Here is a 20,856-nt window from a genome sequence, read left to right as displayed (position 1 = left end):
AAACAAGGGCAACAAAAGGGAATAAATATTAAAAAAATAAAAGTAAAAAAAGATATATACTAGTAGAAAAATGCTCTTGTAAAAAAAAACTTTTCTTTTAGTTTTTTTTTTTACTGTTATGTTTATGCCGCCCTTTGCCCTAAATCACTTACCCCCTAGGATCTGAAACACAATTTTTGTTAGTGCACAAGCACCTGTGCTTGGCACTCAGCCAGGAGGTCCCACCCCAGCTCCACAGCAGCCCCGAGTCTCCATCCTCTCATCGTCAAAATGGGTTTGGCCACCGTGCCAGCCACCTGGAGATTTTACAAGTGAGGAAAGGGTGCGTGAACACTATGCTGGCATCCTGCCTGACTGGCAAACAGCAGTGAAGTGGGGTACTGTTCTCCTCTTGAGTACCAAGTCTCAGATTCATTCTTCTGTATGCCCTACTGCTTGATGTGTCCTCACTACTTGGATTATGGAGATAAGTGGGCATTTCAATAATGCAGAGGTGGTATGAGCACATGTGTACTGTTGTAGGGGAATCCAAGGCTTAGGGAAACCGCATAATGGTTATGCAGACGGCTCTCAGGCCTGAGGCTCTGAGCTCCCAGGTTCTATCCCCAGCAACACCATAAGCTACAGCTGAGCAGGGTTCTGTGTTGTTTTTTTTTTAATATTTATTTATTTATTTCCTTTTGTTGCCCTTGTTTTATTGTAGTTATTGGTTTCGTCGTTGTTGGAAAAGACAGAGAGAAATGGAGAGAGGAGGGGAAGGCAGAGAGGGGGAGAGAAAGACAGACACCTGCAGACCTGCTTCACCGCCTGTGAAGCAACTCCTCCTGCAGATGGGGAGCCGGGGGCTCGAACCAGGATCCTTATGCTGGTCCTTGAGCTTAACCCACTGCACTACCTGGGGTCCAACTCCCAGGGTTCTGGTTTTTAAAAAAGGAAACTCATGATCTTTTTCCTAGGGTTAGACTCCAGGTTACTCAGAAGAAGAAGTTGTCTTCTTCGTAACTTGGGAGCCCTCTGAGTTTGCAGTTATCTGTCAGTTCCCCCTTTTCAAGTACATGAAGTAAGGCAAGAGTGTGTTTTTGTGCTCCTCCTTACTCTAGCTCTTACTTGTTTGTTTTGGCACCGAGAAGTGAAACCAGGTCTCACACGCGTATATTCCGATGAGTGCCTCTCAACCCAATTTTTTTTTTTTTTTTTGCCAGAACCCTCCCTGATCAGCTCTGGTTTATGGCCGGGGGAGAGGGGCATTGAATCCGAGACTTTAGAGCCTCAGACATGAACGTGTTTGCATAACAATTATGCTATCTCTCCCAGCCTTCATTCTTTTTTTTTTGAGAGAGGTGTGATAACACAGCACCATTGTACCATCCACGAAGTTCCCTGTTGTTATTCATGGTGCTCCATTACCCATGACGCCTCAGCACACCCAGCAAGGACCCTGTGAGCTACTGTGTAGCCTGTCTCCTAGCATTGTACTTACTCAAATTAACGTGTGCTGGCAAAAATAATTGGGCGGCACCCATAATAAATCACACACAGTGCTTACAGTATAGTAAACTCTTTGAAAAGAATTCCCAGTAAATCCCTGGATTAAAATTGAAATCCATGACATGTTTGCATCTGCTCTGGTTAGTGCAAGGCGAGACGTGAAGGCCCGGGAGATGGTCATCCAGTTAGAGCACGAGAACTGACATGCCTGAGGGCCTGTGTTCAGTCTCAGCTCCATCATATGCCAGTCCTCCTCCTTTTATGTTTTTATTACTAGAGTACTACTCAGCTCTGGTTTACAGTGGTGTGGGGGATTGAACCTGGGACTTTGGAGCCTCAGGCAGGAGAGTCTCCGCAACACTGTTATGCTTTCTACCCCACCCTCAGGATCATTCTCTGTGGTCTTCTGTTGTCAATGAAGCTACTTGTGAAGCAGGGACTGTGCACTTAGTCTTCCTTCGCATTGGGCCTGATCATGTCGGCTCTTTCCTGAAAACCAGAAGGCCATTTGCTGATGGGCTGCTCTTGCCGTTCAGGTGCAGTTTCAGTTTGTGCTGCTGACGGACACGTTGTACTCCCCTCTGCCTCCTGAATTACTTCCCACTGACACGGACAAGACGCGTGGAGACAGGCCTTTCCCTCGCACAGTGGTGGCAGTAGAAGTCCAGGACCTGAAGAATGGAGCAACACACTACTGGTCTTTGGGGAAACTCAAGTAGGAAAACTGTACTGATTAAGTCAGTTGCTTTGTTTAAGGAGTAATAACGACCTGTTCAAATGACCCTCCTACTTTCCTCTGTGGCACCACTGTTGCTGCCTTTTTTTTTTCCATTTTATTGGATAGGACAGAGAAATTGAGAAAGGAGGGGGAGATAGAGAGACACTTGCATACCTGCTTCACCACTTGTGAAGTGACCTCCCTGGTGTGGGGAGCTGGGGGCTCAAACCAGGAACCTCGCGCAGTTCTTGTGCTTATACTATGTGCGCTTAACCTGGTGTGCTACTGCCCAACCCACATTTTGCTTTTTCCTTGCTTACAAATGCTACTGCTGTCAGTGATGGTACTTTCCATCTACTTTGCTCCAAATGAGTGAATCCCACTCCACAAACACCTTTGTCCTTGTAAGTGATGATTAGATTGACCTTCTCTAAATGCTCCACTGAATTCTTACTATTCGGAGTTCAGGATATCTGCCTTGGACACAGCCAGTGCTGATCCGTCCTCTCCTGGTTACGTGGATGCTCAGTAATGAGCTACTTAGATTGCAGCTTTCTTTGTGTAACAGAACACAAGCTGTTCTCACTGTGTCAGTATAATAAGGGTGTCGTACACCTCTGAGTCACATTCCTCCTAAATCATAGAGACTAAGTGGTCCTTCTTGAGCTCGTGGTTTGTCTCTAGATGTAGATGCTTGGATACTGAGTGGCTGACCTTCGTTGTTTTAAGTGGTGAGAGAAGACTTTCAGTTCTTCCATGGGAGGTATTTCTGAAGTCATGTCGCAGCTTCGTTGGATCAGACAGTGCACTTTGTTTCCATTGTAGGCAGCGGCTGGATCTGATGCGAGAGATGTATGACAGGGCCGGGGAGACGGCCTCTGGCGCCCAAGACGAAAGTGAAGCCATGATGACTGGCAGCGACCCATTTTATGACCGATTCCACTGGTTCAAACTTGTTGGAAGGTAGGTGATGGTTCTGCTGGTGTCTCCTTTTAATGTCGGTTATTTAAAAATCCTGCAGATCTTCTAGAAAGCCCACAGAAACGAGCATTGCAGCCCCCATGTGTGGTCACACCTACTTGTGTGTGGCCGCTGCGTCCTTTGCGGTCTCGCCCCAGGTTCACTCTGCACATGCATTTGGTTTGGTCTCTGTCTTGCAACCACATCAGTCTATATTCTCCCCTTTTTCTCAGTCCATTCACAAAATGTCTTCGAGATGAGCAAGATAGTTGTGAAAGCAAAAAGAACCTTTGCTTGTGTCCTACACAGTTCAAAATCACTGTGACTTACAACTTACCAGACTAAAGACTCCATGGCCTCTATTTGTTCTCACTGTTTGTTTTAAAGCGATTCATCTCACTTTAGTCTTTGCCAAGGACAAATTAATTACCTTGGTAATTAAATAGCTTAAGTTTCTGTTGTGTATATGTTACTTTAAACATTTAATGAAAGCACGTAGTGTCTTGAATCTGTGTTGAGTTGAATTCATTGAAGTTTAGAACTGAAAAACAAGAAATGTAAGTTTTAAGTTGAAGTACTTAAGGATGTGAATTCACTTTGAATTACAAAGTCCTTCTGATAGTTGTGACAGAGCCCAAATCATCGTCTTTTGCAGAAATGGAGCTTTTTTCTACTCCACTATGATCAGTGTTTTTGAAGAGATGAACTGACCAGGCATGTCACATCTATGTCATCAACTTTGTTTTCTACCAGGGTGGCATGAGAATTGGTAGAGACTCAGAGTCTCACTATCTCACCTACTACTGAACTGCCCTTGGAGGCATAACTGCTGGTCTTGCGTATGAACTAGAGCTGCAGATGTTTGGCGTTGTGTACCTGCACTACCTCCTCCGGTGGTCTCTGCTTTTCGCATCCTAAGGGTTGGCACTGACTCCCTGAACCAGATGATTTATGCTGTATCCCCTTTTGCTTTCTCCCTTTTATTGGTTCCCTGGTGGACTCTGTCCTGTTGGCACCTCCAGCTTCCTATTTAACCAACTGTCCCTCTCTCCCTGACTGTTGCTCCACGTCTTACCTGCTGTCTAGCTCCCCCATTTTCCACGGCTGTGTCAATGAGCGCCTTGCCGACCGCACGCCTTCCCCCACTCTTTCTACCGCCGATTCCGACATCACAGAGCTGGCTGACGAGCAGCAAGATGAGATGGAGGATTTTGATGAGGAGGCATTCGTGGATGACACCGGCTCTGACGCAGGGACGGAGGAGGGATCAGATCTCTTCAGTGATGGGCATGACCCGTTTTACGACCGATCCCCTTGGTTCATTTTAGTGGGAAGGTTGGTGAGGTGACTGTGAGATCGGCAGAAGGGACCAGCTCTTGCCCGAAGAGGCTTCCTTTGTTGGGACCAGGTGGTGGCACAGCCTGTTGAGCACACACATTACCGTGGGACCAGGTTCAAGCCCCTGGTCCCCACTGGCAGGAGGGTCACTTCACAAGCAGTGAAGCAGGTCTGCTGGCGTCTGTCTTTCTCTCCCCTCTCTGTGTTCCCCTCCCCTCTCAATTTCTGTCTTTCCTATCAAAAAAAAAAAATCGAAAAAATGGCCACAGAAGCTGTGAATTGATAGTGCAGGCACTAAGCCCCAATGAAAACCTGGAGGCAAAAATAAATTAATTAATTAAATTTAAAAAAGAGGGAGCTGGGCAGTAGCACACTGAGTTAAGTCCACATGGTACGAAGTGTAAGGACTGACGCAAGGATCCCATTTGAGCCCACGGCTCCCCACTTGCAGGGGGGTCGCTTCACAAGCGGTGAAGCAGGTCTGCAGTTGTCTATCTTTCTCTCCCTCTCTTTGTCTTCCCCATCTCTCTCCATTTCTCTCTGTCCTCTCCAACAACACAGTAACAACAATAACAACAAAAATGGAAAAATGACCTCCAGGAACAGTGGATTCATAGTGTAGGCACCAAGCCCCAATGATAAAACCCTGGAGGCAAAAAATAGAATAAAATAAAATAAGAAAGAAAGGTAGATAGGTAGGTAGAAAGGGAAAGAAAGGGAGGAAAGAAGGAAGAAATAAATGAATTCAGCTTTTTCAGTGGCAGAAGGGCATCCATTCACTTGTTTGACGCATAAACTAAAAACCATATGAACATACGTGCTATTTCTGCTGCTGTGTTGCCAGGGACAGGTGGTTAGAATAGGAGATGAGCTGGTTTATATTAAAACTGAGAAAGGAGGAAGCTGGGTATTGGTGTTCCTGGTTTAGCGCACATGTCAGCATGCACGTGGACCCAGGTTCAAGCCCCTGTTCCCTGTCCGTAGCGGGGAGCTTCATGAGAGGTGAAGCAGGGCTGCAGGTGTGGCCCCACAGTGCCTTTCTAGTGCTGTGACTGGCTGTGTTCTTCAGTGCACTTCTAATCTGTCCTAAGGGATCCAGGTTAAAATGGAGTTTCTGTCCAGAAGCTTCCCAGTTGCAGGGCCAGCTGTGTGGCTTCAGAAGCCGGTGACCAGTGTTCTGCACCACCACACAGTGAAGAGTGGCTTCATCTCCTCCTGCGTGCTGGGAGAAAGAGGTTGAGCCAGGCTGTGAGCCAGGCCAGTTGGTTTGCAGATGTGAGATGAAGAGTTATGTAGACAAAAATAGCCAAAAATCATCTCTGCCTTTTTTTTATATTTATTTGTTTATTCCCTTTTGTTGCCCTTGTTGCTTTATTGTTGTAGTTATTGTTGTTGTTATTGATGTTGTTGGATAGGACAGAGAGAAATGGAGAGAGGAGGAGAAGACAGAGAGGGAGGGAGAGAAAGACAGACACCTGCAGACCTGCTTCACCGCCTGTGAAGCGACTCGCCTGCAGGTGGGGAGCCAGGGGCTTGAACTGGGATCTTTACACCGGTCCTTGCGCTTTGTGCCACCTGTGCTTACCCCGCTGTGCTACTGCCCGACTGCCCTTCTCTATCTTTTGTACTATACCACTCACACTGGCAAAATGAATGTTCTGGGTGAGGCCTCTGCTCATGGCATTTGTATTTTGAAAAAAAAAATTTGTTTGTTGTTATTGCCACCAGGGTTATTGCTGGGGCCCAGTGAGGCACAACAAACCTATGCTACCTGGTGGCCATTTTTCATTTCTGTTTTTACTTGAAAGGACAGAGAGAAATTGAGAGGGGAGGAGAGATAAGGAGGGAGAGAAAAAGTTAGATACCTGTAGACCTGCTTCACTGCTTGTGAAGCAGGTAGGGAGCCAGGGCTCAAACCCAGATCCTTGTGCTTGGTGATACATACACTTAACCGGGTGTACCACCGCCCAGCCCAGCTTCCCTATTAAGTCAGAATCCTGCTTTGTTCATTATAATCAGATCAGATGTAAATGTAGGTATAAAGCAGTCAACTTGTTTGGTTTGCGCAGGCAGTGTTTATGGAGCTATGTCTCAGGAACTGGCCATTCCATTCTTTGGTTTCACATTCCTGAGCCAACTCTGCCTTCTAGGAAAGATGAAGGTGAAACCATGGCGACCACCAAAGGGCAGGTCGTCTTTCCGTTCTCACTCTCCCTTTCTCACCTGTGCACACTTGTCTCACTCTCCCTTTCTCACCTGTACACACTTGTCTCACTCTCCCTTTCTCACCTGTGCGCACCTGTCTCACTCTCCCTTTTCTCACCTGTGCACACCTGTCTCACTCTCCCTTTTCTCTCACTCTCCCTTTTCTCACCTGGGCACACCTGTCTCACTCTCCCTTTCTCACCTGGGCACACCTGTCTCACTCTCCCTTTCTCACCTGGGCACACCTGTCTCACTCTCCCTTTCTCACCTGGGCACACCTGTCTCACTCTCCCTTTCTCACCTGGGCACACCTGTCTCACTCCCTTTCTCACCTGGGCACACCTGTCTCACTCTCCCTTTCTCACCTGGGCACACCTGTCTCACTCTCCCTTTCTCACCTGGGCACACCTGTCTCACTCTCCCTTTCTCACCTGGGCACACCTGTCTCACTCTCCCTTTCTCACCTGGGCACACCTGTCTCACTCTCCCTTTCTCACCTGGGCACACCTGTCTCACTCTCCCTTTCTCACCTGGGCACACCTGTCTCACTCTCCCTTTCTCACCTGGGCACACCTGTCTCACTCTCCCTTTCTCACCTGGGCACACCTGTCTCACTCTCCCTTTCTCACCTGGGCACACCTGTCTCACTCTCCCTTTCTCACCTGGGCACACCTGTCTCACTCTCCCTTTCTCACCTGGGCACACCTGTCTCACTCTCCCTTTCTCACCTGGGCACACCTGTCTCACTCTCCCTTTCTCACCTGGGCACACCTGTCTCACTCTCCCTTTCTCACCTGGGCACACCTGTCTCACTCTCCCTTTCTCACCTGTACACACCTGTCTCACTCTCCCTTTCTCACCTGTACACACCTGTCTCACTCTCCCTTTCTCACCTGTACACACTTGTCTCACTCTCCCTTTCTCACCTATACACACTTGACAGGGCCTCAGCTGTACAGTGCTCGTGCATTTGTAAGTGCAGTGACTTCTTTCTGGGTTCCCCTATTGGCACATGATTACAAAAAACAACTTGCTTATAAAAATTGCCATTTTGTTGTGAAAATTTATTAGTAGATTTTGTTTCTTGACCCTTTGCTGTCTCTGGTGAATTTTAACTTGAAAATAAAAAGAGCTTGTCCCTTTAGCTAGTCTCTTACAGCATGTTGGAATGTTATGAATCATCCGTCTTAATTTGGGATGAAATGTAAAATATTGAAGCTATTTTTCTGGGCTCAGGGGCGAAAGAGGGCATTCTTGGGACCTGAGTACCTGAATTGACATTCTTCCTATAACTAGAACCATAACAGTGCTGGCTTTCCTTTTTTGTTTTTGTTTTGGTGTGTGTGTGTGTACTGTCAAGATTTGTTTCCCTTTTGAATGTAACTTCACAGAACTTTCTAATCATACATCCTGTACATTTCTTCCTCTGTCACACTGTTCTCCAGTCTGCTAGTTCCAGGTGTAGATCCTCTCACCAATGCAGTCATACAGACATCAGAGGGGAACATGTGAAAAGTTTGGCTTCGGGGCTAAGGACGATGTCATCATAAGAGAAGTCTGTTTGGCCACTGCCCAGCTCTGTAGGCCCAGTGCCATAGACTCACAGAATCTCTTTTCTAACAAGAAAGGGGGAGATCCTGTGAGAGCACTTCTAGGCAGCATATGAATAGCCATTGCCACAGGCACAAAATGGGTCTGTGACATGTGTTCAAACATACTCTATGATTTTAACCCGTGAGTGAGCATTACACACTGTCCTTTCAAGTGGTGACTTCATAAAATTAAAAATGGGCTCCTATTTGTGAGTAGCTGTTTCTTGTGTCACCAGGGCATAGCTAGACAAGGCGGCGCTCTAACCGCTTGAGCCGTGTCCCCAGCACTCTGGGCTCAGCTAGACAAGGCGGCGTTCTAACCGCTTGAGCCGTGTCCCCAGCACTCTGGGCTCAGCTAGACAAGGCGGCGCTCTAACCGCTTGAGCCGTGTCCCCAGCACTCTGGGCTCAGCTAGACAAGGCGGCGCTCTAACCGCTTGAGCCGTGTCCCCAGCACTCTGGGCTCAGCTACAAGGCGGCGCTCTAACTGCTTGAGCCGTGTCCCCAGCACTCTGGGCTCAGCTAGACAAGGCGGCGCTCTAACCGCTTGAGCCGTGTCCCCAGCACTCTGGGCTCAGCTACAAGGCGGCGCTCTAACCGCTTGAGCCGTGTCCCCAGCATTCTGGGCTCAGCTAGACAAGGCGGCGCTCTAACCGCTTGAGCTGTGTCCCCAGCACTCTGTTTCTCCCACAGTTGTGGGGACCAACGTTTGGGCTTTCCAAGTGCAGAGCAGGGTACGCACCCACTGCAGAGCCACCTTGCCAGCCCCTTGAGCTGTTGTTTTCGAGTATCAGAATGTCACTGTGCCAGTTCAGTTAGTGTTCACCATGAGTATAGCTTTGAAAATCAGCCCTGGTTGAGCGCACATGCTGAATGAGCAAGGGCCCGGGTTCAAGCCCCTGGTCCCCACCTGTAGCTGGAAAGCTTTTCGAGTGGTGAAGCAGGTCTACAGGTCTCTCTCTATATATCTCTATCTCCCTCTTCTCTCTCAATTTCTGATTGTCTCTGTCCAATAAATAAAGAGAAGTAAAAATAAATTAAAGCATCCTAGTATAAGATTGAATGACTTTGCTTCTTTACCTCTGTTGTAACCCCCCCCCCCAGAATTTCTTCTGATTTTCCGTCAAGATAAAGAACAGTTTATTTTCATGTTCAGTTATGTACATGGATGTTCAGTCACCACCCATATTTTTATTTTATTTTCCAAGAATTATTGCTTGGGCTCCACGCCTACCCAATTTCAATGCTCCCTGTGGACTTTTTCTTTGAGGGTGGGGGGAGGGGAGGGGGACGTAGATGGTAAGAGAAAGAGAGACTAGGACTGTCCAGACAGCACTGCTTCACCACTCAAAAAGCTTCTCCATGTAGGTCCCCAAGTGGGCCGGGGCCTCGCACCTGGCCCTGTCATACTCGGTGAAGTGTGTGTTCTCCCAGTGAGCCGTCTCTCATTTACAAAGTAAATGTGCTAGTCCCTCTGTGGGTGGTAGAAAGCAAAGCCAGACCTGTTTCTGTCCTCATGTGCTCACGTGTCCTGGGGTGGAGACAAATAGCCACACTTAAATAAATCCAGCAGCATCACGGTGTGCAAGACTCCATTCCCCACCTGCAGGGAGGATGCTTCGTGAGGAAAGCAGGTCTGCAGGTGTCTTTCTCTTTCCCTTTCTGTCTCCCCCTACTCTCTCAATTTTTTCTCTGTCCTAGCTAATAAAATACAGAAAAACTGGCTTCTGAGACTGGTTGATTTGTAGTGCTGGCACCAAGCCCCAGTGATAACCTTGGTGGCAAAACAAAACAAAACAAAAAAACATAGCAGTTACAGAATAATGTTTTGTTGAGATCATATAATACTGAGGCACATTTCAGAGTGAGTAGTGTTTATACTAAGACCTGAAGCTTTGAAGTCAAAGAAGGATGTAGATTGTAGAGTTCAGAGAGAACTTCATATAGAAGAATAGCCTTTTTAAACATAAATTTGTGTATACTTTGTATTTTTTAATTAAATTATTTATTTGATAGAGACAGAGAATTGAGAGGGGAGGGGGAGATAGAATTGGAGAGGGAAAGAGAAGACACCTGCATCCCTGCTGGTGAAGCTTTCCCCCTGCAGGTGGGGACTTTGTGCCCTGTAATGTGAGCACTTCACCAGGTGTGCCACCACCACCTGCCCCCCCCCCCAAATTTCCTTCATCTCTTAGTGGCATTTCAGTTACACATGGCCTCTCCTTTCAGTGCCCTGGCTTTTTAAGAGTCATACCCATGGCCTGGGAAGTGGTGCAGTGAATAAAGCATTGAATTCTCAGGCATGAGGTGCTGACTTCGACCCCTGGCATCACCAGTGGTGACTCAGAGCTGCAGGTGTCTCTCTATTTCTCTCCTTTCTATCTCCCCCTCCCCTCTCAGTTTTTGTCTCTATCCAATCATAAATGAATAAAAATGTTTAAAAAAGGAAATTTGTGTGTGTGCTGACTTGGAAGTGAAATAACCATTTGACGCCACATATCAAATTCTTCATTTTTAAACTGTGTCATAGTAGTTGATGTTTGGGGTTCTTTGTTTGGAAACCCCGTTAGAAGACTTTATTTCCCAGCTTTTCAACAACAAAGCTTTAGTCCTTTGTTTATATTGTTCTCTTCCACCTTTGGAGCAAACTGGAAGAGAAGTAGATATCGTTTGACTGGTTTAATGTTCATTTGCAGTTTTGCATGTGTGTGTTTTTGTTATCTTTTTCATTCATACTCCATTTATGTTCTTAATGCCTTATTAACATTCATTTTTTTCTGTGGTGTAGTTTGTATGTTTTCAGAATTATTTTCATTACTTTGAGTTGAAATCCCAAGAATTCACTGTATCTTCCTTTTCTCTATGTCAGACTAGACTTCAGAGCAGGAGAAGCAGCAGGCAGGCATACATGTCTCACTCAGCTGTGTTTAGTTTCTGGATGCAGATGTTTATTACTCTTTGCCAAGTGTGAAGATAGGAGTAACAGTAGGAATATGATACTCAGCTGTGTTTAGTTTATGGATGCAAATGTTTATTACTGTGCCAACTGGGAAGATAGGAGTAACAGTAGGAATTAGACACTCAGCTGTGTTTAGTTTCTGGATGCAAATGTTTATTACTCTTTGCCAAGTGTGAAGATAGGAGTAGCAGTGGGAATTAGATTCTAACTCCTGTTCATTAATTGAACACTCACTTAAGCTTTATGATCACTAGTTTTCATTACTTTAAAAATCAATAGCTACAAAATAATGAAAGAAGAAGAAAAAGAGTATAGATGTGATAGAACTTTGCCAGTTCTCCTGAACAGAAAATGGCGTGTCTACAACTTTTGTTTATGCATTTTAGAACTAAATTTTGACTTTGGGAGCAAAGGCAAACCTGGAAAGGCCAGCTGTTGACTGCTTCTTTGGCACTGATCTTGATGCCTACCCAAGCACTGTCTCAGAGGCTTAGAACCCTGTGGCTGCCTAGTCTCTGCCCACACATGTCAATCACCTGCCTGAACAGGGTGGCTATGCCTTAAAAATTCAAACCCATATGCTGTGACTTGAGATCTGTTTTCTAGTCACCTCTCCTTACCTTTTTGTCCCCTGATTTCTTTTTTTTTTTTTTTTTTTAAATATTTTATTTTATTTATTTATTCCCTTTTGTTGCCCTTGTTGTTTTTATTGTTGTAGTTATTATTGTTGTTGTCATCGTTGTTGGATAGAACAGAGAGAAATGGAGAGAGGAGGGGAAGACAGAGAGGAGGAGAGAAAGATAGACACCTGCAGACCTGCTTCACCGCCTGTGAAGCGACTCCCCTGCAGGTGGGGAGCCGGGGTTCGAACCGGGATCCTTATGCCGGTACTTGTGCTTTGCGCCACCTGCGCTTAACCCGCTGCGCTACAGCCCGACTCCCTGTCCCCTGATTTCTATGTTATCTACTGGGAAGGACAGACCCAAACTGCTGTGATCTGTGTGACGCGTAAGCTCTGCAGCGGAAAAGCTCCCTTTTCTTTGCCCTTAGGAGTGTTCATAGAACAGGAGCTTGAAAGTCTACCTTCCAACTGTTACTCTTAGACAAGCAGTGATGGCTTCTGGAGGGAGGGACGGGACAGAAGCTGGTCACCACTCTGCCAGACATTTGCGTTTGCTCCTAATCCGTCTGTACTAGCAAGGTGAAAGGAAAAGTAGTGTAGAGAAGATATCTTTTGACAGGGCAGAAGCCAGCTCACAATTTCACAGAAAGTACATATTCTCATGACTTCTGAAAACCTCAAGAGCTGTCTGTTGGTGCTTAGGCGTTTGTCTCCTTCTGTCACTAGGGCGTTTGTTTACCTGAGCAACCTGCTGTATCCTGTGCCCCTGATTCACAGGGTGGCCATTGTCAGCGAGAAAGGGGAAGTTCGAGGATTTTTACGCGTGGCTGTGCAAGCCATTGCAGGTAGGTGAGCGTCTTCCCTGGAGTCTTTGCCCAGAGACTGAGCAGGATAGTCTGTGCTGGGCACACTTTGCTTACATGGAATGAAATGCTAAGTTAGTTTGGCCTAGAGAAAACCTTAATGTTCTAACTTATGTTCCCAAGTATTACAGATACTTACTGCTATTTTGGAATAACAGCGTAAAGGAATTTTTTTTAGCCCAAAGAACAGCTAAGTAAAAGTTGCTTGGGGAAGATAGCATAATGGTTATGCATATAAACCATCATGCCTGAGGTTTGAAAGTCCCAGGTTCAATCCCCAGCGCTACCATAAACCAGAACTGAGCAGTACTCTGATAAAACAAACATTTTTTGGTCTTGTGGGGTTTTTTTTTGGTTTTTTTTTTTTTGTGTGTTTGTTTGTTTTTTGGTGGGGTGAGGTAGATAACATAATGATTATGCAGAGAAACTCTTGGTCGAGGCTCCAAAGTCCCAGGCTCAGTCCCCAGCACCACCATAAGCCAGAGCTGATCAGTGCCCTGGTGGGGGGAGGGGGGAGTCACTTCTAAGGGCTTCCAAGTCCTGGTGCTGATGGTAGCAGTGGACCTGGGTTAGGGTGAGTGTCATGCAGAAGACAGAGAAATTTTACACATGTGCCAACAGCTGTATTTACTGGACACCATTAATCCCCCTAACAAAAAATTGAAGAATTCGCTTATATTTTAAATAATGTATCAGAGTACTTAAAAGAAACAGGATTTTCCAGACTGCTTTTTGCCATTTTTTCTCTGGGTGTTTCTAGCACTGACATTTCTGGTTTGGCACTGTTATCCCATAATGCAGGGCTCAAGAGGAAAGAGTATGACTGCTCTCTATAATTTTTCTACTTTAATTTTAAATTCTATACCACATTCAGTGATCTTTCAGCTTTTCCTCATGGAAATCTGTGAAATAGTTTCCAGTGTTTCAAGAGTTTATGGAAATCTAATATTTTCAAATATTTGTTGATTGCTTTTGAGTATGATTTTTCCAAGGAAACAATCAGTATTTCTTTTTTCTGGAGGGGGGTAAGGGGAATATTTCCAAGTATGACACTTGAAATACTCTGTACTGTGCATAAAACTTATTCTTGGGAGTCGGGCGGTAGCGCAGCGGGTTAAGCACACATGGTGCAAAGCGCAAGGACTGGTGTAAGGATCCTAGTTCAAGCCCCCGGCTCCCCACCTGCAGGGGAGTCACTTCACAGGCGGTGAAACAGGTCTGCAGGTGTTTGTCTTTCTCTCCCCCTCTCTGTCTTCTCCTTCTCTCTACATTTCTCTCTGTCCTGTGCAACAATGACAACATCAGTAACAACAACAGTAATAACTATAACAACAATGAAAAACAAGAGCAGGGAGTCAGGCTGTAGCGCAGCGGGTTAAGTGCAGGTGGTGCAAAGCACAAAGGACCAGCATAAGGATCCCGGTTCGAACCCCGGCTCCCCACCTGCAGGGGAGTCGCTTCACAGGCGGTGAAGCAGTTCTGCAAGTGTCTGTCTTTCTCTCCTCCTCTCTGTCTTCCCCTCCTCTCTCCATTTCTCTCTGTCCTATCCAACAACGACAACAACAATAATAACTACAACAATAAAACAACAAGGGCAACAAAAGGAAATAAATAAAATAAATATTAAAAAGAAAAGGGCAACAAAAGGGAAAATAAATAAACATAAAAAATAAAAAAACTTACTCTTTGTTACTCATCTCCTTTGAGATCATGAGACTGACAGATTTACTTGAGTGGGTATGGAAGCAGTCCCTGTGGTCTTGCTACTTCACTTTATTTTTCCCACATGCAGTACCTTGCTGTTCTTCCTGCCCTCTGTGGCAGTTACTACACAGTGAGGCTGCACGGCTAGACTGTTTACTTTGAAATTCAGTCACTTCTCCACTTCCTCATGTTCACTGTCGCGCTGGCTTCGCAAAAGGAGACAGACGACCCGGGACTCATTGAGCTGTAGGCAGTATCTCTTTATTCATGCAGGACGCAGCACAATCTAAGCCGAGCTAGATTAAACTACAACTACCACCAACTAAAACGAACAATGCTGTCCTTATATACTTTCCAAGTAGGGTGTGAACAGGATGTGACATAGAGAGGGTGGAGAGAAAAGTGACTGGTGAAAATCAGGGTGTGACAAGGAGAGGGGGCGGAGCAGGCGAGAATTCTACCACTGAACCACCAATGCCCTGGAGGGAGGGTGGTGCTTTATGTAAATGTAAAAGTGATTTATGTAAATAGACCACAGCTTTGAGTGGGATCAAACCAATCCCTATACAGGCATACTGGTGCTTGGTTAAGCAGAAGCCAGGGGGAGCTGGCATACTACCCAACATCTCCCCCTTTCTTTTTAACTATTTGCCATAGTATTAGGAGTGCGGGATGAACAGAAACCTATATCATACAGGCGTTTTCAAAAGAACTGGCATACGACATGGAGGAACAAAACAGGAGAGCAGCAATAACCTGTGTGATGCCAAGGGGAGCGTTTCTTGCCTCAAAGGGCAAAGCCTAGCAGGCAAAAGGGCATTTCTTGCCTCTGGGGTCATCTATTGCCTCCGGGGGTGCTTCATGCCTCTGTGGGCATCTCTTGCCTCAAAGGGCCTTCTTGCCTCTGGGGACAGAGCCTGTAGGCGAGGGGACACGGCCTATAAAGTCTCAAGGCAGCTGGCTGAAGTTAGTCTTTGATAAACACAGCAACATGTACCAGTAAGTCCGATGGAAGTGTCAGTCCAAAGTAGATGACCACGGAAGAAAATGCCAAGGGATGAAACGCTGCACGTCTGTCTCAATGGGGAATGTCGGCCTCCGGAATTCCACTTTTTTGTAGAGAGTGAGCTTTGGAGTCTGTGAATCTGTTTCTTCAGGTCGTGCCAGGTCACATCATTGGTTTCCGGGGGTGTGTTGTAGTCATTCCATCTTGTGGGCGATGTCAGAGAACAGGGGTCCAAATGCATTTCCAGGAATTTCATTTGAGTAGATGCTTTTTATGTGAAGACTTTGACAGCTGAAATTCACTTACTTGTCAAACAAAACTTGTAGCAGATTAGAAGTTTACTATAATTGATAACTCCATTATAATTGGAAGTCCTTTCTAGTATGATTTTAAGGTTGTTTAAACAGTTTGAACTCAATAAAATGTGGAAAGGTAAACAGAAGAACCACGGTTAGAAGCCTCAGGCATGAGAATAATTAACATAATCATTCCACTATCTGCCCCACCCATAACTCATACAGTTTTCAGGATTAAATGTTTCAGATTTATGCCAAGACATAAAAAAAAGAAATCAAAGGAGGGAAAAACAATTTTTTGGATTGTTTCTGGATGTCTCTAGAAATCATGGCTGCATCCAGCATTTTTTTTTTTAAGTCAATGTCATACAAAAATTCAGTCATTTAAATCACTCTCTTACGAAACAGATCTCACCATGTAGCATCATGAGTCCCCGGAGGGCGTCCTAGTCCAAAAAGCTCCTTGAAATTCCATTTAGGGTGCTTCTGGCTGTTCCTGCAGGATTGCAGGCACCCATTTTTAAAAGTGTCTTCCCATTGAAGAAAGAATCCAATCAGGAGAGTAGAACTAACCACGTGTCTCCATTCTTGGGGACTGCCAGGGTACTGGAGAATGCTCCTCAAACTAGAGTAGTCCTTCTCAGCGGGAAACATGCGAGAAGAAGTCCAGAAAGTCCCAGGGGAAATCCCCATGCACATCCCAAGCTCTATGACCGTCATAAAGAACCAAATTGTGGCCCGGAGCAAAATGTAGTCCTTCTCCTCGGGAAGCATGGGAGAGGGAATCCAGAAAGTCCAAGGAGAAATCTCGGTGCATCTCCCAAGCTCTATGATTAGGGTCACAAGACACCAAAGTTCCCAGTCAGGGAACCAAAGTGTGGCCCAGAGCAAAATGTTCCAGAGACAGAGAAACTGTCTCATGATGAAACAGTAGAGGCTTTGGCAAACCTCTTCATAAGTAGAAAGGCAACCCATGGCGGATGGGTAGCCAAGTTTACTTATCTGGGCGATGGGCGGGTTAGGTCCCACATCGGTGCCAGTCCCTGTTTCAGGGCTTATGTCAGTCCCTTGTTCGGGCGCCATATGTCGGGCTGAGCTTCACTAATGGGAGACAGACGACCCGGGACTCATGGTTGAGCTGTACTCAGTATCTCTTTATTCATGCAGGACGCAGCACAATCTCAGCCGAGCTAAACTAAACTGAAACTAAAACGAACAATGTTGTCTTTATATATACTTCCCAGGTAGGGTGTGAACAAGATGTGACATAGAGAGGGTGGAGAGAAAAGCTACTGGTGAAAATCAGGGTGTGACAAGGAGAGGGGGCGGAGCAGGCGAGAAATCTACCACTGAACCACCAATGCCCTGGAGGGAGGGTGGTGCTTTATGTAAATGTAAAAGTGATTTATGTAAATAGACCGCAGCTTTGAGTGGGATCAAACCAGTCCCATACAGGCATACTGGTGCTTGGTTAAGCAGAAGCCAGGGGGAGCTGGCAGACTACCCAACAGTTCACTTTCACTCACTCTCTGCTCTTTGCTCTATTCCCTCAGCGGATGAAGAAGCTCCTGACTATGGCTCTGGAATTCGACAGTCAGGAACAGCTAAAATATCTTTTGATAATGAATGCTTCAATCAGGTGAGCAACTTCCCAGGAATTGGGAAACCTGTGTAAGGAAAGAGGGAATGTAGGTAGATGTGTTGACGGTATTCAGCACTAGGTCACATTCTTCCCACCTAGAACTAAAGAGTATGGACAAAGGCAGGGTCATTTAATAGAATGTGAAACATCTCCAACAGTTACAAAGGGAAGGGAAAGACCCTGCTTTCATTTGGTATTATTTGTTCTTTTCTTAGGCAGCTCTGAATCTTCCTAATTTTCTAGTCGCTAGCATATGTTGGACAAATAAACATAAATAAGGGAAATGGAACGATATGTCAAGCCACTTTATTCATCTCCTTAACCCTTTCTCATTTTCAGAGTGACTTTTCTTCAACTGCAATGACTCGTTCTGGTCTGTCCTTGGAGGAGCTGAGGATTGTGGAAGGACAAGGACAGAGCTCAGAGGTCATCTCCCCTCCAGAAGAAGTGAACCGAATGAATGATTTGGGTATGTACACAGTCTCTTGTGACTGGGCACCTTTTCAGAGAAGAGACAATTCAGCTGTTGTTGAGAGCAAGTCACTTTGACCAAGAAGGAATGGGAAGAAGGTCCCCTTCTCTTTGGAAGGTGGTCCGTGTGTGTGTTCTCTGAGACCTAAGTGTGTCTATTTCACCTTCTTTAGATTTGAAGTCAAACACTTTGCTGGATGGTAAAATGGTAATGGAAGGGTTTTCTGAAGAAATTGGCAACCACTTGAAACTGGGAAGTGCCTTCACGTTTCGTGTGACGGTGTTGCAGGCCAGTGGAATTCTCCCAGAGTATGCAGATATCTTCTGTCAGTTCAAGTAAGCTCCCTTTGCTTGCCTACCTACCTGATAGTGTCCTCTATGCCAACCAGAGTGCCACATGTGTAAGATATTCACAGCTACCAACCTCGGAGATAAAACGCCATTTTTATTCATGATGGGAATTTGAATCAGAGATCAACAAGGAAATAGTTTATTGTGAAGAGGAGAGAATGACCACACATCCTTTCTCTAGGTTTCTGGTAAACAATATCAGGAAGAGTAGAATTGGGGATCAGGCGGTAGCACAGCGGGTTAAGCGCACGTGGCACAAAGCGCAGGAACCAGTGTAGGGATCCCGTTTCAAGTCCCTGGCTCACCACCTGCAGGAGAGTCACTTCACAGGCGGTGAAGCAGGTCTGCAGGTGTCTGTCTTATCTCCCTCTCTCTGTCTTCCCCTCCTCTCTCCATTTCTCTCTGTCCTATCCAACAAAGAAAGACATCATCAATAACAATAATAACCACAAGAAGGCTACAACAACAAGGGCAACAAAAGGGGGGGACGGCCTTGCGATAGCACAGCGGGTTAAGCGCAGGTGGCACAAAGTGCAAGGACCGGAGTAAGGATCCCAGTTCGAGCCCCCGGCTTTCCACCTGCAGGGGAGTCGCTTCACAGGCGGTGAAGCAGGTCTGCAGGTGTCTGTCTTTCTCTCCCCCTCTCTGTTTCCCCTCCTCTCTTGATTTCTCTCTGTCCTATCCAACAACAACAACAACAATAACCACAACAATGATAAAACAACAAGGGCAACAAAAGGGGAAAGAATGGTCTCCAGGAGCAGTGGATTTGTGGTGCTAGCACCGAGCCCCGACAATAACCCTGGAGGCAAAAAAAAAAAAAAAAAGGCCTCCAGGAGCAGTGGATTCAGGAGCAGTGGATTTATGGTGCAGGCACTGAGCCCCAGCAATAACCCTGGTGGCAAAAAAAAAAGAAGAAGAGTAGAATTTATGAAACTGAAGAAAAGCTAGTGCGTGGTGAAAATGGGACGTTCCTGTCATCGTCATCTTTGTTTCTGGTATTAAGACTTCTCTAAGGGGCCAGGTGGTAGCACAACTGATTGAGCACACAGATTACAGTGTGCAAGGACACAGGTTCAAGCCTCTGGCTCCCATCTGTGGGGGGAAGCTTCATGAGTGGTGAAGCAGGGCTGCAGGTGTCTCTCTCCCTCTTCTGACTGTCTGCCAAATAAATGAAAGACAATAAAAAAGGTAAAGAAAAAAGACATACCTAGTAGGCTAGGGAGATAGCATAATGGTTCTGCAAAAAGCCATTCATGCCTACAGCACCCAAGGTCCCAGGTTCAATCCCCAGTACCACCATAAGCCATAGCTGAGCAGTGCTCTGGTAAAATAAAAAAAAGGTGTGTGTGGGGGACTTACCATTGCTTCCCTGCTGAACATAGGCGTTGGCAGGTGGATCTATACTCCCAGCCTGTCTCTCTCCTCCCCTAGTGGGGTGATGGTCTGGGGAGGGCCTTAAATCTTAATACCTCCAACTGCGAATATATCTTTTTTAGTACAAAGGACAATATAATCAAGTCTGATTCAGCCCATCAGAGGCTACTTCTGCATCCTACACTCACACACTCATACACTCTCTCATACTCATATACTCACACACTCATACACTCACACTCATACTCTCACACTCATATACTCTCATACACTCACACTCATACTCTCACACACTCATATACTCTCACACACACACTCATACATTCACACTCATATACTCTCACACACTCACACTCATACTCTCACACACATACACACACTCATATACTCACACACTCATACACTCACACTAATACTCTCACACTCATACACTCACACTCATATACTCTCATACACTCACACTCATACTCACACACTCATATACTCTCATACACTCACACTCATACTCTCACACACTCATATACTCTCACACACACACTCATACACTCACACTCATATACTCTCATACACTCACACTCATACTCTCACACACTCATATACTCTCACACACACACTCATACACTCACACTCATATACTCTCACACACTCACACTCATAATCACACACATACACACACTCATATACTCACACACTCATACACTCACACTCATACTCTCACACTCATACACTCACACTCATATACTCTCATACACTCACACTCATGCACTCATATACTCTCATACACTCACACTCATACTCTCACACTCATACACTCACACTCATACACTCACACTCATATACTCTCATACACTCACACTCATATACTCATACACTCACACTCATACTCTCACACACTCATATACTCTCATACACTCACACTCATACTCTCATACACTCACACTCATACTATCACACACTCATACTCTCACTCACACTCATATACTCTCACACACTCATACACTCACACTCATATACTCTCACACACTCATACATACACACTCATATACTCACACACTCATATACTCACACTCATATACTCTCACACTCATACACTCACACTCATATACTCTCATACACTCACACTCATATACTCTCATACACTCATACACTCACTCATATACTCTCACACTCATACACTCACACTCATATACTCACACTCATATACTCTCACACTCATACACTCACACTCATACACTCACACTCATATACTCTCACACTCATACACT

General features: G+C 45.6%; 2 protein-coding genes across 2 annotated transcripts in view; one reads left to right on the top strand and one right to left on the bottom strand.

The window, feature by feature from the left end:
- DFFA (DNA fragmentation factor subunit alpha) overlaps nucleotides 1-20,856 on the bottom strand; it is a 401,378-nt gene that overhangs the window by 70,848 nt on the left and 309,674 nt on the right. The window lies entirely within an intron of this gene.
- Nucleotides 1-20,856, top strand: part of KIF1B (kinesin family member 1B) — a 171,406-nt gene that overhangs the window by 104,013 nt on the left and 46,537 nt on the right. Inside the window, exons 24-30 of the mRNA XM_060170919.1 lie at nucleotides 2,025-2,203; nucleotides 3,032-3,169; nucleotides 4,253-4,501; nucleotides 12,608-12,726; nucleotides 17,304-17,389; nucleotides 17,732-17,861; nucleotides 18,037-18,199. Coding sequence (XP_060026902.1) covers nucleotides 2,025-2,203; nucleotides 3,032-3,169; nucleotides 4,253-4,501; nucleotides 12,608-12,726; nucleotides 17,304-17,389; nucleotides 17,732-17,861; nucleotides 18,037-18,199 — 1,064 coding nt within the window. The remainder of the gene's footprint in view (nucleotides 1-2,024; nucleotides 2,204-3,031; nucleotides 3,170-4,252; nucleotides 4,502-12,607; nucleotides 12,727-17,303; nucleotides 17,390-17,731; nucleotides 17,862-18,036; nucleotides 18,200-20,856) is intronic.

Source organism: Erinaceus europaeus, chromosome 13, assembly GCF_950295315.1.
Source record: "Erinaceus europaeus chromosome 13, mEriEur2.1, whole genome shotgun sequence".
Taxonomy (NCBI): domain Eukaryota; kingdom Metazoa; phylum Chordata; class Mammalia; order Eulipotyphla; family Erinaceidae; genus Erinaceus; species Erinaceus europaeus.
The sequence above is the reverse complement of the archived record's forward strand: the minus strand, read 5'-3'. Positions and strand labels throughout refer to the sequence as shown.